The following is a 17,160-nucleotide window of genomic DNA, read 5'->3' as shown; positions in this document are numbered from 1 at the left end:
ATAATGGACTAAGCCTCTGAAACAGTAAAGAAGCCCCAACTAACCGCTTCCTTTTATAAGAGTTGCCATGGTCATAGTGTCCCTTCATGGCAATAAAACAGTGACTAAGACAAGGCTGATGAACTTGATAACTTAGGGAAAAAGAACGCTACAGTTTTTTAAAAATATTGAGTAAATAAATGTCAGAATTAATGTTATAGTTTCAAGTCAGTGTGTTTTAGGTGATCTGTATGTCATACATAACTGACCCTGGAGCTAGGCCCCACCACCACAGAATTCTGGCCTCTGAGTTCCCTGTCAGACTGCGTGAGGTCCAGAGAGCCCCTTCTCAGGTGTCTCTAACCTGTTCTAACCTCATGCGACCCCAGGGTGGTGTGGGGACTCCATAAAGAAGGGGTACCTAAGTAGGTGGAAGGAAGGATAAATGAGAGGGCCAGGGGCAGAGAAGAAGTCTGGTTTCATCATGAACACACATGCTTTTTCCCAATGTAAACCAGAAACAGAATGCAGGCAGAAGAGCCTGATGTAGCAGAAGTGGTGGAGATGGACGTGGGCCCCATAGGAAAGCACACGTGCATGAAACCCATTGGAACACAGGAAAGATGCTGTAACTGGTACCTGGTATTGTTGGGTTGATTTGTTTGGTTGTATAACATGCATTAAGTTAATACTAGTATGGTTGGCAAACTTATTTATTTATTTATTTGAGATTTTCGAGACATCCTGCCTCTGCCTTCTGAGTGCTGGGATTATAGGTCACCTCCTTGCAAGCTTATAATTGCTAATTATACAAGGTGCAAATGTTGCTGCACTTTTGGGCCCACAAGAAGCACATTTACACTGTCCATCTGTTGACTCGACAAGTCTTTCCTGGGTTTGTCCGTTCCACCACACTATAGGTGCAGTTCTCTGGGTGGAATTGTTTGGAACACTTCTCTTCGTCATAGTCCACAGGCTTAGCAGTACTGTCAATGAGACAAGGCAAGACATGTTAGAAGGGGAGGAAACATTATTCACCCAGCCCTGCTGCTCAGACCTGCTCTATGCAAGAAGCAGACAACATACATTCCTGTCGCCTGGAATGTAAGGGCATCATGAAGTGTATGTATTAGGCATTTGTTACCATCTGTGCCATGGAGTCACAAAGACCATTCCTCACAAGGGTCCTACATTGTACCCTGCATGCAATGAAGGACACTGGGAAGTTCTGACAGGACAGGGGCAGGGCTGGGTTACTCTAGGACCAGAAAGCTTGTACTAACCTTGCCCTTCCCACCCTCCCTGTACAGGGAGTGGTCATCCATAATGGTGCTAGACTGTGGGAAGAGAAGGGTTATCCCAGCCCTGTGTGGTGTCTGGTTAGAAGAGAAGCTCACCAACCAACAGGGCAGAGAGCCATCCCAGACCAGGGTCAAAGATCCAAGGGTCATAGAAGCTACTAGAAACAAAGTATCATGGGAAAACCCACCTGCACATGTAGGGGCACCCATGATTTTAGGAGTCACTGCCCTCAAAGCCCATCTATAGGCTTGGAATTTAAATTGCCCTGCCAGAGCCATGCATGGTGGCATGCAGCTATAATCACAGCACTTGGAATTAGAGGCAGAAAGATTAGAAGTTTAAGACCAGCCTCAGCTACATAGTGATTTTGAGGCCAGTCTAGGCTATGAGAAACCTTGTCTCAGAAAGCAAAGCTACGGGCTAGAGAAGTGTAGTCTGTGGTTAAAAGCAATTTCTAGTCTTTCAATGGATGGGAGTTTGGTTCTCAGCACCCGTGGATGCCTAGAATTCCAGGGAGTCAACGCCTTCTTCTGGCTTTCATGGGTAATAGCATCTCTGTACATATACATCCACATAGACAATACATAAATAAATAATAAATATTTTCCTATAGACCAAAGAATCGATAAACCTCTCTGGCTAGAGTATATAAAAGCAGCCATTTCGATGCCCTCTATAACAATGCCTCCTTATTTTAAAAGACCCAGAATTTCATCCTAAAGGAAAAAGACATCTGGTTCCGAGAACATCAGAATTCACAGTCCTCAGTGGCTATGCAGAGAGACACTGGCAGGAAATTGTCTCACAGTTGACCAGGACACTGGACACTCAACCCAACCCTGCATGGTCCAAACCCATAGGAACATTGTCCTGTGAGAGGAAGCCCCCAGTGACATGGAGTATTCTGGTTTGATTCTTTGTAAGGCTAACAGCAGGTTACTTGTAGTATATAACATTTTGAAGACATTTGATGAGCTAGATGGTATTAATGCAGAAATATTAATTAGATAAAAAAAAATAGAGCACCAAATTGTGATATAAGCAGTAATGGTGGTACACACCTCTAATCCCAACACTTGAGAGAAGGAAGCGGGAAGTTTGCCAGATCAAGGGCAGCCTGAGTATATAGTATTTAATGAAAAGTGTCTCAAAAAAATCTTTTAGGTCTAAATTAATTTGCAAAGTAAGTTTGACATTTAGTTGTAAAAGAAAAAAATGGGGTTTTTTTTTTGTTTGTTTGTTTGTTTGTTTTTTTCGAGACAGGGTTTCTCTTTGTAGTTCTGGCTGTCCTGAAACTCACTCTGTAGACCAGGCTGGCCTCGAACTCAGAAATCTGCCTGCCTCTGCCTCCCAAGTGCTGGGATTAAAGTGCACCACCACTGCCCAGCGAAAAAAAAATGTATAAAAAGAAACAGAAATAAATTATTATCAGTTCCAAAGGTGAGTCCGTAAGGGTGGCAGCCCTTGTTCCTTCTCTGCCTAGGGAGCTTTTTCACTCCACTGACGCCACCCACATCCATGTTTCCACCAGGCTGGCAGGCTCTGCGGGCTTAGAACTAGATGCTGCTCTGGGTAGATGGCCTGCCCAGCTGGCTTCTCAGGACCATCTCTCCAGCACCCCTTCCTCCCACTCCCAGGGTTGGCATTTATGTCTCTATTTAATGAAAACAAGCAGTTTTGCAGCCATCGGTCCCTGACTGGGGAAACAGCCCACAAGCAATACACTAACAGCCTCAGTGGGGAAAACCTTTTCATGTTAGAGACTAGAACTCTAGTAGTTGTTTACATCACCCTTTCTTCTCCAGTTAGAAGATACCAAAACACTACGAAGATTTCTCATCTTATTGATAGAGCCATTAATAAGCCAAAATGCCTGTCACTCTCACCCGCAGTGCGTCAGACTAGTTCTGTCGTTGCAGGGTTCCCAGTTTGACTAGCAAGGACCCTCCAAATATTTTGGGCTCGGAGCACAGACACAGTTTGAGGCTAACAATAACAGATATATTTTCAGTGGGTCTCATGAGACAAATAAGCTGCAAGACATATTAGATAGATTCATTAAAAAGTCTCTCTCTCTCTCTCTCTCTGAGTCTGTGAGTATCCAGGCTCCAGCCATGCTTCATACAAATCATAAACTCTGTACATTCATTCTCAAACTCCCACCAGAGATTAGTGACCATGGTATCGGAAGGAAAGAAAAACTGAGGGCGGAGGCAAGGATGATGGCTCCGCATCCCACAGTGAGACATCATCGCTAAGGGAAATTAGTCTGCTGGGACTGTGGAAGAAGAGGAGGCTGTTTCAGGGAAGGAGACAGCCAAGGAAGAAGGGATGAGGTGTGGAATGCCTGAGACAAATGACCATGCAAAAGTTCTGACGACAGCAGCGTTGAGGCTTCAGAAGTGAGTGAGCCAACATCCTGTTCGGTTTTGTTAAGAGAAAGAAAGAAGGATTGAGAGAATCTTTTATGCAATCTGTGGGAGCATCACCTATCAATAATAGGCTCATTAGCTGAGGCAGGAAGTGGGGAGGTGGAAGTTCTGATAGGGAGAGAAGATTTCTGGGATAGAGTCAGGTAGGAAAGGAGATTTGCCCCAAATGCTGAGGAAACAGGTAGCGTGAAACTGAAGGAGAGGTAACCAGCCACATGGCAGAACTTAGACTAGTTTAATGGGTTAATTACGTTATGAGCCACCAGGAACAAGCCCAAGCTTATGGTCTAAGCATTTATTCATGAATAATTTAAGTCTCAAGAGTTGTTATTTTGGGGAACTTGGGCACAGGTGGAAAAGCCTGTGATTACAAAGGAGAACGCATAATTGACTCGCTGATAAAGAAATTACTGCTTAAGCAGAGAGACTGGATGTTGAAGCCATGGGCCATCTCGTGTGTTCTACCTGAAGTTCTTTAACGAGAAGCTAAAAGAACAAATCGTGACGCACGAGTGCTGTTTCCTAAGATTTTGTCACAACAACAACAATCTCAGCTGTACCTTCTTCCTGCTGTGGAACCTGTGGCAACTGCATGAAGCTCGGCTCTCTCCAGGGAGCCGCACATCCTGGAGAAGCAGTGTGCAGACCTTTTAGACGCAGAGGGTGTCACCAGCTGGCAGAAAAGGCCTCTTAAGAAATGTCTCTAGAAAACTTGCCAAAGAGATATGTGACAAAGCAGAACCATTTATAAAATGGTTCCTACTCCTAGTCTTCTGTCCCAAAATTATTGCAAAGCATCTTCCAATGTACATGAAGGTTCACAACATCAGTGTTATTCACTAGCAGTAAAAAGTAACAAGCATTGATCAGCATATGAAAGAATAAACAAAACGTGACCCTGCAATCCTGTAGAGTATCAGTCCGTGTAAAAGGAATGAAATAATTAATAACATGCTGCAACATGGACTGACCTTGAAAAACTTGCTAAAAGCAATTAGCCAGACAGAGAAATGCCTCGTGGTTACAGGGCCGATCCAGAATAGTCAGGTCCGCAGACAGAATGCAGAGGGGAGGCTGCCGGCGCAGGGTGGAGGAATGGAGGTCTATGCTTAATGGAAACAGTTTTAGTTGGGCTCTTTGAAATTGTTGGAAAGAGTAGTGGTGCCTGCACAATATTAGAAATCCATGTTGTGTCCTTGAAGAGTTCAATTGAAAATTGTTTAAATGAAAAATTCGGTATAATATATTTTGTACTACAAAAAGGAAAAAAAAAGACTTTTAAGCGGGCTGGCAAGATGACTCAGTGGGCAAAGATCCTGGCTGCCAAGCCTAGTGGACTGGTTTTTATTGTGCCCTGATCTGTACACACATGCCATAGCACATGCATGTACATGTGCACATATGCATACAAACTAAGTCAATGTCATCAGTGTCTAAGGATTAAAAGTAAAACTGGTTGAAATAGATAGCCATTATTTTTACAAGTTTCTGTTAGGAAATATACTTCTGTCACTGGTGTATGGGTACGTGTTGCTATGGTAAAGGGTGTGTTACTGAATGCTTATTTTTTATGTTTATTTTTATTTGTGTGTGTGTGTGTGTGTTTGCCACATGTATGCAGGTGCCGATAGAGGCCAGAAGAGTGTGTAGGATCCTATAGAACTAGAGTTACAAGTGGTTGTGAGCACCTGACATGGGTGCTGGGAACCAAACTTGGGTCCCTTGGAAGAGCCATGTCTCCAGCCCATGGATGCATACTATAATGCAATCCAGACTTAATATTGTAGAAGAAACTGTGACAGGAGATGGAGAAGGGAAGATACAGATATCAGCAGATCCAAAACTGGAGTCTTGATGACCTTGGCCCTTGCTTCTCACATTCCATTCCAGCAACCTGGGCCTAGAAAGGGCAATAGACAAAGGCCAGATATTTCCCATGCCCTGCCCCTGGGTCCTTCTGCCCAGGCCTCCAGTCCCTGGACATCTGCAGTTCTGGGCAGCATCTATAGAAGGTACAAAGGGGTCCAGGAATTTCCCACACAGAAAGCTTAATCCAAATCTGCATATTCTCTAGAAAAATGAAGTTTATAAAAACAGCTGGCACAAAGATCAGACAGGAGGTTAGGCCATTTCAGAAACTAGTTTGGAACAGAATTGCCAAATAGGCACATTTCCCCAGGGTGGAGCAGTGCCAGATGGGACAGGTGTTACAGAAGGAAAGGGGAAAAGAGCATTTGAGCCTTCACCAAGTGCCAGCCACTATCAGACTCACTGTATAGGCCAAGCAAGAGAAGACCTACAATATCTATTGGGTTGATGAGTTTATGTTCGGAATCTCAGTTCTCATAGCAAGTTGGAACTGAGAACAAGAGACTTAAACCTTGCTGCGGCACACACAGCTTGCTATAAGAGGGAATAAGAGTCAGACAAAGGTACTCAGACTCCAGCCTCAGATTCCTCCCACGTGACCACCAGGATCAACCTCACTGTTTCCTACCCCAGACCCACTGGTAATCACAGAAGAGGTTGTGTCAAAATTCTGTGATGGCAGTGCTGACGGTCTGGGGACACTTAGTCACTATAGAGATCTATTTACCATCTGAGGGAGGAATGGTTCACCAGTCCTTAAACTGTGGGGCTTCAACCACACTCCAGGGTCACAGAAAAAGTTAGATATCTGAAGCCACCAAAAAAAAAAAAAAAAAAAAAAAAAAAAAAAATCAAGATTCAGCTGTGACACCTGGTAACCAGCCAGTTCAATACCTGGGAGCCTGCTGGGGCAGTCTGTCTGCCAGCCTACTTCTCAGTTGGATGTTTCTCTTGATTGACTCTATGTTTACCATGAGGCATGCTTAGTATATGCAGGCAGAACTTTTGAGACATATAACTTTAACAGAACTCAAGCACTGTGCTTAAAGTTCTATGTCTGTCCAAGGCACTTGGTAAAGTTCGGATTCAGAAGCAAATTTGGAAAATGCTACTTTATACAGTACCTCTATTGAGTTGGCATAAACCCAGACTGAGGCCCTGGGTTTTAATCCCAGCACTGCTAAGACAAAAAGAGAACTACTTCTGTCCATGCAAGATTCAGCTGGTCAAAGAAGACAAACAGAAGCTGTCAGAAGCTTGGGAAGCTGGGAGTGGAGAGGCTGGTGTGGCCTCAGCTGCAGGTGCTTTGTCATCCATTTAGTCAAAGACTAGACCTTTAGCATCCACAGCAATGCAGCAGAAACCATCTGCCCAGCTCCGGCCGGCTCTGGCCTTGACGTCCACAGCGCAGCAGCACAGGGTTAGCACACCAGGCACCCTGAAGGTTCGTCCTCACACCACACAGCTCTTCCCTCTGCCTCATTCAGGCTGCACCACTGTTACAGACAGGTAAGGTCAAGGCTACAGTGCCCACAAGCCCAGCCTCAAGACTACATCACCGGATAACTTGCTTGTCTTTAGGAACCTGTGTGGGATGGAGATTTAAGAATCAAGATGATAGCCAAGCTTAAAAAACAAAACAAAACAACAACAACAACAAAAAAAAAAAACGTGAAAACAGAAAAGAAACTCAGCTGGAAGAAAGCAACTGCCCAGGAATGGGCAGGTTGAGTGTGCACCACCCCAGGATGGTGTTCATACAGTGGGAGGCTAGTAGCCTAGAAAGGCTAGACCAACGATTCAGCAGCACAGATAAACTCTGAGGAAACTCTATACTGTGTGAAGAAGAGTGGTCTTCAGAGGACAAACACTCTATCATTTCTCTTCTTGCACCAGGTTTACAGCAATCACGTTCCTAAAAGACAGCAGCTGGGACTGATGAAGGGTCTGAGGAGTGCATGGTGGATGAATATGGAGTCTTAGCTTTTTATTTGGTTGAGGTTTGAGTTTGTTCACTTGATTTTTAAAAATTTTTTTTGATGGAGGTCTGACTATGTTACCAAATCTGACTTAAAATTCCTGAGCTCAAGGCTGTGTGGGGGTAGTGCACAACTTTAATCCAGACACTTGGGAGGCGGAGGCAGGCATATCTCTTGAGTTAAAGGCCATCCAGGTCTGCACAGCTTGTTCCAGGCCAGCTAAAGTGACACACTGAGCTTCTATCAGAACAACATCACATTCCTGAACTCAAGTGACACTCATGGCTCAGCTTCCCAGGTAGCTAAGAGAACAGTTAGGTACCAGCTCGAGATGAAAAGCCACTGGAGATAGTTAGGATACACAACACATAAATATGTTTAATGTAATTGAAATGTATGCCAAAAGTGGTGAATTCTATATTATGTATATTTTACCATGAGAAATTGGACTAAAAACTCCTTTCCAAAGTCCAAAGTAGATCATACTGCAGACCCTAGTGTTGGTGACAGCTCAGTGCAGGCACAGTCACTATGGTAACTGTGTCCTCTGTGGGGGATGTTGGTAATGGACAAGACTGGGCGTGTGGGGCCAGAGAATATATGGGAAACCTCTTGTTCTATGCTTAATTTTCCTGTGAGTCTAAAATTGCTCTTTGTGTTGGAAATACAACTCAGTGGTAGAGCGCTTGTGTGAAGTCCTAGGTTCAGTCCTCAGTGTGAGTTTCCCCTGCTGAGCAGTCCATCAAGTACTCAGGTGATCTCATGTGAACCTTCTCCCTGTTTTAACTGGTCAATAAAGGCTAGAGCCTGTGATTGGGCAGTGGAAGGGAAAGGTGGGACTGGAGGTTTGAGAGTGAGGACAGGTAGATGGGGAGAGGAGGATGAGAGGGTAAAAAGAGGACAGAGGAAGAGGAGGAGGAAGACACAGTGGACCAGAACCACGTGGCCAGGAGAAACCACAAGTAGCAAGGGGTCTTATAGCTGGGGAATAAGTTAGGTCTGCCAAATCTAGACATATAGCTTATAATTATAATAACTGGATAATATGTTTTTATATGAGCTTATTGGGGTTGGAAATTCCAGCAACAAATTGGTGCCCAAGTGCACGCGCACGCACACGCACGCACACACACACACACACACAGAGAGAGAAATGTCATTTATGTTAAAAATAAATCAATGTCACTTATGAATTTGCTGTTATTCAGTAAATTCATATGGATAAAACACAAACATGTCTGTCTATGCTTCTCAGACAGTGCACACATTACAGACAAGAAGTAGCGGGATTACTTGAGCCCTGGAGTTTGATGACAGAGCCACCTAAGGAAACTTTGTCTCAAAACCAAACAAACTAAACTAAGCAAAGCAGAAGTCCTCAAGAATGGCTCTCTGGGCTGCCCAAACCAGCGGTAGAGACTTACTTTGTACAGCAGGTGATTGACGTTTTGCTACAGAAACACCACGTGCATTTCTCTTTCTTCCAGGTACTGTTGAGGAAATGCTTGCCACCATCAGCATCCATGCATTCTAAAAGGATGCAAATCCCAGAGACACACAAGAACAAACAGGAAGTTTGTCAGTCAGAGCTGCTGGCATGTGACTGTAGGCAATTGTAAAGGCGTCAGAAACAGCACTTGGGAGGCAGAGGCAGGCGGATTTCTGAGTTCGAGGCCAGCCTGGTCTACAGAGTAAGTTCCAGGACAGCCAGGGCTACACAGAGAAACCCTGTCTCCAAAAAAAAAAAAAAAAAAAAAAAAAAAAAGTGTCAGAAAAAATGAATGCTTTTGTATTTTTGTATTCAAAAAGGCTAGAGTCCTGCTCACTACAGTTCTGTAGTTCTTGGCTCTGATAACATTTATTTATTTATTTATTTATTTATTTATTTATTTATTGACAAGGCATTGCTAGCCTTGGCTAGCCCAGAACTCACTGTGTAAACCAGGTTGACCTCAAACTCATATATTTAACTGCCTCTGCTGGTATTAAAGGCCTGAGCTACCATGCTTGGCCTGATAGTTTCTTAAGCAAGCTTAAATCCTTCTAGATTTTGTTTCAGAGAAGACATTGGAGAACAAATAAGACCTTCCTTTTTAACCTAGTAGCCATTAGGGAGTTACTGGCAATTAGACTTGTCCTGGGCTAAGGCAGATGGCCTAGTTGTCATCATACTTAGTTTTAGTTGTCAACTTGATACAGACTAATGCCATCCGGGAAATACTTTCAAGTTCTTGCTTGAGTTTTTCCACCTGACTTCTCTCAACAATGAACCCAGGAGTGCAATGCAAATAAGACCTTTCCTCCCCTAAATTTGTTTTGGTTATAGCATTTCATAGCAGCAGAATGAAACTAGTACAGTATTAAAGTGTTTGTTTGGTATGTATGAGACTCTCCAGGACCACCATTCATAACACACACACACACACACACACACACACGAATGCTCTGCATTTAAGAAAGATTACAGGAATGATCATGTACATTGAATTTTGAATGCAGCTTCTCTGCATTCAAAATTTCCCTGACTGCACGTGAAAGTCAGAGAGTGTTTACTGGTCAACTCTAGCCCTCAGAGATTCTCACTCAGCTGTTCTTCAATAGGCCTGATTGAGCTAAGTTTCAAAGCTCTCTGGGCAATCTCATCTAGCTGGAGTTGAGAAGAACTTTCTTACTATTTTGTATCTGCCCAAATCCTTCTTCTAGCGTATATTCTAATACTTCTCCATCTACCCTATATACTAGGTCATATCTACGGGTTGTATCTACCAGGCTGGAATGGCATTAAAAATACTGGAAAACAAGGACTCACCATCATACTTTTGGTTTGGAAGTCTCTCTTGGTTTTCGATAATGCATTCTGCTTTGGATGGGATCACCAAGGTGGCAAGGAATAGGAGGCTACCCAGCCGAGCTTTCTGCAATGCAGGGAAAAGGGTAGGAGTGAAGAATGAGCAGCAATTCTTGAGTCATTCTTGACTGATTGTCCTACAAGATCCTTGCTGAACTCTGACAAGAAGAGCAGAGTAGAGAGCAATCAAAGACTAAGTCATAAGTTGGTTACATAAAAAGAAAAATCTTAGGTAGGTTTGTAAGGAGGCAAAATTAAAAATAAAAGATTTACATGAAGTCAGGTGTTGGTGGCCCACACCTTTAATCCGAGCACTCAGGAGGCAGAGGCAGGTGAATCTCTGAGTTTTGGTCTACAGAGTGAGTTCCAGGACAGCCAGGACAGAAACTCTGTCTCAAAACAACAACAACAACAACAACAACAAAAAAAAAAAACCAAAACAACAACATTAACATGAACCCAGAGGCAAGCAAAATAGAGTGGGAGGCCTGCTGGAGCTGAGTTTGCAGATGTGCCTAGGAACATAGTTCAGCACCAGAGTGAACCCAAGGCCATGTAATCAGGAACTTCAGGAACTTCAGGTTTAGGCACTCGGATACAGAACTGCCAGGACCAGCCACCCCTCTGCTCTGAGGAGGGTCTGGAATCCACAGTCCCAAAATAGCAAATTGCCCGTGTCATCTTTTTGAGAGGAGCTAAATAAGTGCAGACAGTATAGTGTGGTACTCTTGGAGTCCTTTTAAGACAAAGGGTGAGAGGAAGATTGATATCATACCAAGTGGCTGGAGGTTGGGAAAATAGCTCAGTGGGTAGAGTGTTTGCCCAGAAAGCACAAAACCATGGATTCAATCCCCAGCAACACGTAAAACCAGAATTGGTGTAGCTCTGTAAAACCAAAGTATGAGCGACACTGTTGTTAAGGAGTCATGTTGGTATACATTGTTATTAAGTCTCTAAACCTTGTAAGAATAAGTTTCCTAAGTCTAATGTATCCTACAAGCCATTTCAGCCTAGACCAAACTTGTGACCCTATGATGTATGCCTGCCCTTTTCAGTGCTAAACTCTGGAACCTGTGACTTATGGTTGCCTTTTGCCTTACAAAAGTGTTCAGATAACTTGATGCCTCCCCTTCCACGTGATGTGTTCTTGCACTTATCTCCCCAGGGCAGTCTTGAGATGGGGCTCCTCACTCTTCTGTCCAGGTGCTAACAGAGTTGTTTTCTATCAACTCAGCCCTTCCCCATCAAAGGGACCTCAAAAGCCAGTGAGGGGCTGCTCTCTGAAGTCCTGACTGTGGGAGAGGCAGCCAGCAGGTCATTTCTAAATATAGCTTCAGTTAATCAGACAGTTGTGGAATTGTTTGTTTGTTTGTTTGTTTGTTTTCAGATCTAACAGCACATGCCCCTAATGCCAGAACTCCAGAGAGTTCCAGAAGCAAAAGGCTCAGTAATTCAAGATCATCTCAGCAACATAGCCTGGGCTACATTGCCATGTCTCAAAAAAGCTTAATCATGAAGAGGTGTTTCCTACAATGGAAGAATAAAAAGGCAAATGAGGAACAAAATAGATAACTCATGACAAAATATAGAAGTGTTACTGGAAAATCAGCATTGTGTTCAAAATGAGGGGGTTCTGTGGAGAATAGCTTTAAAGCAGATAGTGTTGCAGTATGTTGGAAGTAGTCAGCTACAGAGGAGGAAGCAGCTCGCTGCCCACTTGAGTCCCACTTGCAGTACACTCTGAAATTATCTTAATACAGGATAATTTAAAAATTTTCTTTAAAGACTCACATGTTAAATTTTACAGTAAGATCATTAAGTAATTATAGAAAATGTGTTTTAAAGATATAAGAGATTTGGGTGTTTAAATACCTAAATAAATAAAGTTAAGAAAGTATCAAAATTTAGAAAATACCATCTGAAATAATTTCAATGTAACAATAAAAAACATAAAGTCATAGTAGAAGAGTAGCAAAGGCAATAAAGGGACAACACACACACACGTGCGCACACACAAACACACATACGCACACACACATGCACATATACACATACATACATACATACACACACACGTGCACACACACATACACACATACGCACACACACATGCACATATACACATACATACATACACACTTACACACACGTGCGTGTATGAAGACAGAGAAAGATTGATAAACACCTGGAAATTCAACTTAACCTAAAGCAAGATAAATGTGAATGTAGAAGAGGACAGAGAACGCTCTTCACAATCCGAAGAGGAAGTGGCTGAGGAGCAACTGGAAAGTGTAACTTAAGACCACTCACACTTGGGAATTCACATTTTCACTTCTAACACAACCCTAAGAACAGCACAGAGGTGAAGGCAGACTCCTGACAAGGCAACTCAGCTCACTGAAGATGGAAAACCATGCAACACCCAAGAAATAGCTGAGAGCACAGTGACTCCCAATAAAACAACAACAGAACCCAAACAAGTCAATGACAGATGAGCTAAAAGTGAGAGGAGAGGGGCAGGTACCAGGGATCTACTATGCATCTCAAAATGAAACTCTGCAGGCCACACAACAGCCTGGGGGCTGTGATTCCTGTGACATAAATGGAGACACAACCCAGGCTGCCCTGAACTCACTATGTAGCCCAAGCTAGCTTTGAACTCAAGACAATATCTTGCCAGCCTCCCAAGTGCTGGGATACTAGTGTGGGCTACTAGAGCCTGCTAAGAAGACATTTTGTGGCCATGTGATTGTAATGCCTTTCTTCTTGGGCTTTTTTCTTCCACAGTGCAATCACTGCACTAAAACTCTAAAGAAATGTGTGAATCCTTCCAAAAGGAAGGTGTGAAAAACAGAGAAGAAAAAGGGAAGGGATGGAAAGGGAAAGGGAACAGGAAGGGAGGGGAGGGGAAGGGGAGGGGGAGGGGGAAGGAGGGGAAGGGGAAGGAAGGAGCCTGGTGTGGTGGCTCACTTATTTCAATCCAGCACTGGGAAGCAGTGACAGGAGGCTCAACTGAATTTGATGCCTTCCTGCTCTACTTGGTGACTACAGGCTACATAGAGAGACACCTCCCCCACCCTCCGAAAAAAGTAGAAGGAAGAGGGAAAACCTACATAAAATTCTTAATATATTTCACACACCAAGACTTAAACTTCATTGTTGTTCCTATTTTAATCCTTTTTCTTCCACAATCTTTAGCACAAAACTTCTATATTTATTTGTCTCCCCACCCAGCCTGCTGAGAGGACTTCTGTTTCCTTAGATGGAAAGGAAACTCTTCCATGCTGAGATGATCATGGAAGTGCACAGTCTTGGTTTGCTGAGTCACAGAACAAAGGCATCAAAGAGGCAGAACTGAACCCTAAAGACTGTGAGCTGTGTAAGACACCCTGGCCTCCTGCAGCTCTAGGCTCACGTGCGCACACACAACACTGAGGCAGTGTGGGGTGGAGTCCAGACATGACAGGGTAAAGGAAATGATGCTTTAATTACCTACCTATCTGCCAATGGCACAAATTCTCTCTTTCTGTCTCTTTCTCCCTCCCCTTCCCCTCTCTTTCCCCCTCCCCTCCTTCCCTACCCCCCCCCCGTGTGTGTGTGTGTGTGTGTGTGTGTGTGTGTGTGTGTGTGTGTGTCTGTCTGTCTGTCTGTCTGTCCTCCCAGGGAAGGCACTTCAAATTCCTAATGAAGTACTGCGGTATCAAGTTCCTCAGCAGCAGCCGACAGGACTGTTGTGTCTCCTGCTCTCCCATGTGAGTGTCACATGAGTGGAAAATCAATCCACTCTGACTGCTCACTGCTGCTTTCATAAGCACATGAACTCAGGGAGACCTTGGCAAAGAACATGCTTGAAGAATCTGCTTCAGTGGGTCTTCAGGCTTACCATCAAAGCTCCCAGATGATGCTGAGACTCTAGTCTGAGGACCATCCCTGAGGAGGAGGTTGCAAAGTCCCCTCCCTCCCCTGCGTTCTATTCTGCCCTGCCTCTCTTGCTGCAGACAGTAACCACGTACCCACCTGATGCATGCAGGCCCAGGAGAGTAAAGGAAACTAGCTTTTGCTGGGCCTTTGTAGGCAGTGTGGCTTCCTGACCAGTTTGGGGTGAAGCAGACTGTCAGTGTCCCCTGAATTGTGTCCCCTTTGTTAAGTAGCTATTCCTGGAAAGAGAGCCCTGCTCTCTGTAACTAAGGGTCAGGGGTCTTCAGAATCTTAGACAGGGAAAGGTTATTGAAGCTTCCTGAGTTCACTCCGAGGCCTCATGGGAGGGGAAGAGAGGAGGAATCTGAGTGGATAGGGAGGGTTCCGCCCACCACTCTTTGACCCCTAGCTCTGTCTGAGGAGGGTTTCACAAAGTACATTTGTCCTGAAGTGAGGCCAGCGTCCCTTCCTGAGGCCCTCTCCACACTCACGTGGCCCTCTTCCACAGCTCCTGCTTCCTTCCTCCAGTCCTGTGGGAAACCCCATTCATTCCCTGATTCTGATTCCCTGATTACAGAAAAGATACTTAAACAAAGTGTAAATACTTAAAAGTAAAAGATACTTAAAGACCCATTTTTAACTAAAGACAGAAAGGAGCCCTATGTATAAAATCGGTCCCCTACCATGGTGACAAAGCAGGACTCCTTACAGGCGGGTATCTCCAGCGAAGTTTTAGCAAGCATGAGTGCTAGCTCCCTATTTATACAGGTGAGAATGACCACTCGTGGATGTTCTTGGAATGATTCTGTTCCAAGAACATATTGGGTATTTACTGAGGGCTGAGCCGGAACTTATAATTTCTCTTGCTTCATGAGTCTCTCGAATATCAAGCTTCTACCCTAATTATGTGTTTATCACTGGGGTTTCCTAGGCAGTGGGGCCTCCTGACCAATTTGGGGTATGTTCCTCACCTTTGACAAGTTGTTGCTCTTGGTGAGAGAGAGCAGACAGAGAAAGAACTTTCCCTTTGATCTTTCATCCTGCACTGGCAGACTACTGGGTACCCCTCATGTTCTTTCCTGGTTCATGGACAAAGAAATGAGGGATCAGGAATGTGACTCACAGCAGCCAAACACTGAGGCATAAGGTTAGCCCCATGGGTCAGCCTGACTGGCTAGGGAGCTGGGGCCCAGGAGGCCTGAGGGCTCAGTATGGGAAAGCACACGTACAAGGACCCATCTTCCACGATGTGGATGAGTCATGCATACCAGCATAGCTGTCTTTTGACAAACTACATGCTCAAATCTCTCAAGCCATCTCATTCTCCTAGGTGTGTGGTCTTTTCTCTGCTTCCTCAAGAAGGCCTTCCTGTCTCTGTTCTTTAGTGACTTCCTGTATAGAAAACAGCATAGTGTTCCCTTGAACGATGAAAAGTAACTTATGATTCAGCAATCCCACTCAGAAACTGTCTGCACTCCCGAAGGTTTACTGCAGCGCTGTTCACAATTGCCACATGATGGAGCACCCCCGTGTCTATAGCTGATGCATACACAAGGACATATAGAGCTAGAAAAGGGTGAACTTTTGGGGGTTGGATGTAGCTCACTTAGTAGAGTACTTGTCTAGCACTTGTGAAGCCCTGAGTTTCACCTCCAGCACCACCCGAAGCCAGACCCTGTATAAAGGCTAAGGAGCTAGCTTTGTCAGTTACAGTGCTTGGCTGCAGCCTGGAGAACCCAATATCAAAGGGCTATGTACGATGGGACAGGCTTGTAATCCCAGCACTAGTGATGCTGAAACGTGTGGATTCTCAGGCCTGTAGGCCTATGGGCCTATGGGCCAGCAAGTCAAGTCTTAGTGAGCCCCAGACCAGTGACAGGCCGTCTCCAAAAACAGCGTGGATGACAGCTGAGGAACAAATGAGGTTGCTATCTGTCCTCTCTGTATATAGCAGTTTCCTCCAAACTGAAACGTTTCCTTAAGGAAGGAGAAGGGAGGTTCATGAAAATCAAGAAGTATTTGAACTTGAACAATCCAGGAAGCTGAAACCTTGACAAGACTCACTAGCCTGCCCCACCCCCAAGGTTATGAAAGCCATTAACAACTGTTAGTGGAGCCTCTGACCTGTCACCTGTTGATCAGTCTATAAGTCCTGTAAGAATTCCAGAGCTGCAGCTGGAGTCACATCCCCACTTGGATGGGCTTTCTGATAGCACAGCTGCCTTTGAGCCATCCCTGCTTCTGTAACTAACCCCTACCGGTTCTCACATAACCAGCCCACTAAACTCTTGACTTTGCCATGGTTTCCTTTGGTGATATTGTTAATTTGGTCTGTCCTTGACTCCTTATGTGGAGTGAATAGATATGTGTTCATATATTCCCAGGAATAGTGTCACACAATATCTCCACATGTATTCGTGTACCTAGAATGTGTGTGTGTGCGCACACACACACACACACACACACACACACACACACGGCACTGAAGAAGATAGGAAGATGAATCATTACAACATAAATATGTTAAAACTTCACATGGTTCCCTGTTAGTATGTATAATTTTATGATTTTATACATCCAGCAAAAATCTAATTTAAATGTTGTAAAGTAAATGTTAAATAAAGATCTTATCAGGGGGAAAATAATCCTCAATCTGAAGATACCAACCTTATTCCTCCCATGTGTCTTACTAGGTGTGAACCATGCCCTTAGTTAGGGCTGGCATAGCATGGGCCGTAGACTGGAGATGCTCAAATGATAGCTGAAATGAATTGTTCACAGACTGGGAAGCTGGATGTCTGAGATCAACGTGCCATTGTGGTCAGGTTCTTGT

General features: G+C 44.3%; 1 protein-coding gene across 2 annotated transcripts; it reads right to left on the bottom strand.

Annotated features, from left to right (window-relative positions):
- Positions 1–687: 687 nt before the first annotated feature.
- Msmb (microseminoprotein beta) lies at positions 688–15,078 on the bottom strand. Of its 2 annotated transcripts, none has more exons than XM_076931431.1 (4): positions 15,011–15,078; positions 10,371–10,476; positions 8,986–9,091; positions 688–965 (listed from the first exon to the last, which is right to left on the bottom strand). In XM_076931431.1, the coding sequence occupies exons 1-4, from the start codon at positions 15,068–15,070 to the stop codon at positions 836–838; spliced, it is 402 nt and encodes a 133-aa protein (XP_076787546.1). In that variant the 5' UTR covers positions 15,071–15,078; the 3' UTR covers positions 688–835. The 2 variants fall into 2 exon arrangements, with proteins under 2 accessions (XP_076787546.1, XP_076787548.1); XM_076931433.1 differs by lacking the exon at positions 15,011–15,078 and adding an exon at positions 14,427–14,571.
- Between the last annotated feature and the right edge of the window lie 2,082 nt (positions 15,079–17,160).

Source organism: Arvicanthis niloticus, chromosome 3, assembly GCF_011762505.2.
Source record: "Arvicanthis niloticus isolate mArvNil1 chromosome 3, mArvNil1.pat.X, whole genome shotgun sequence".
NCBI lineage: Eukaryota > Metazoa > Chordata > Mammalia > Rodentia > Muridae > Arvicanthis > Arvicanthis niloticus.
This window is presented reverse-complemented; position numbering and strand designations above follow the sequence as displayed.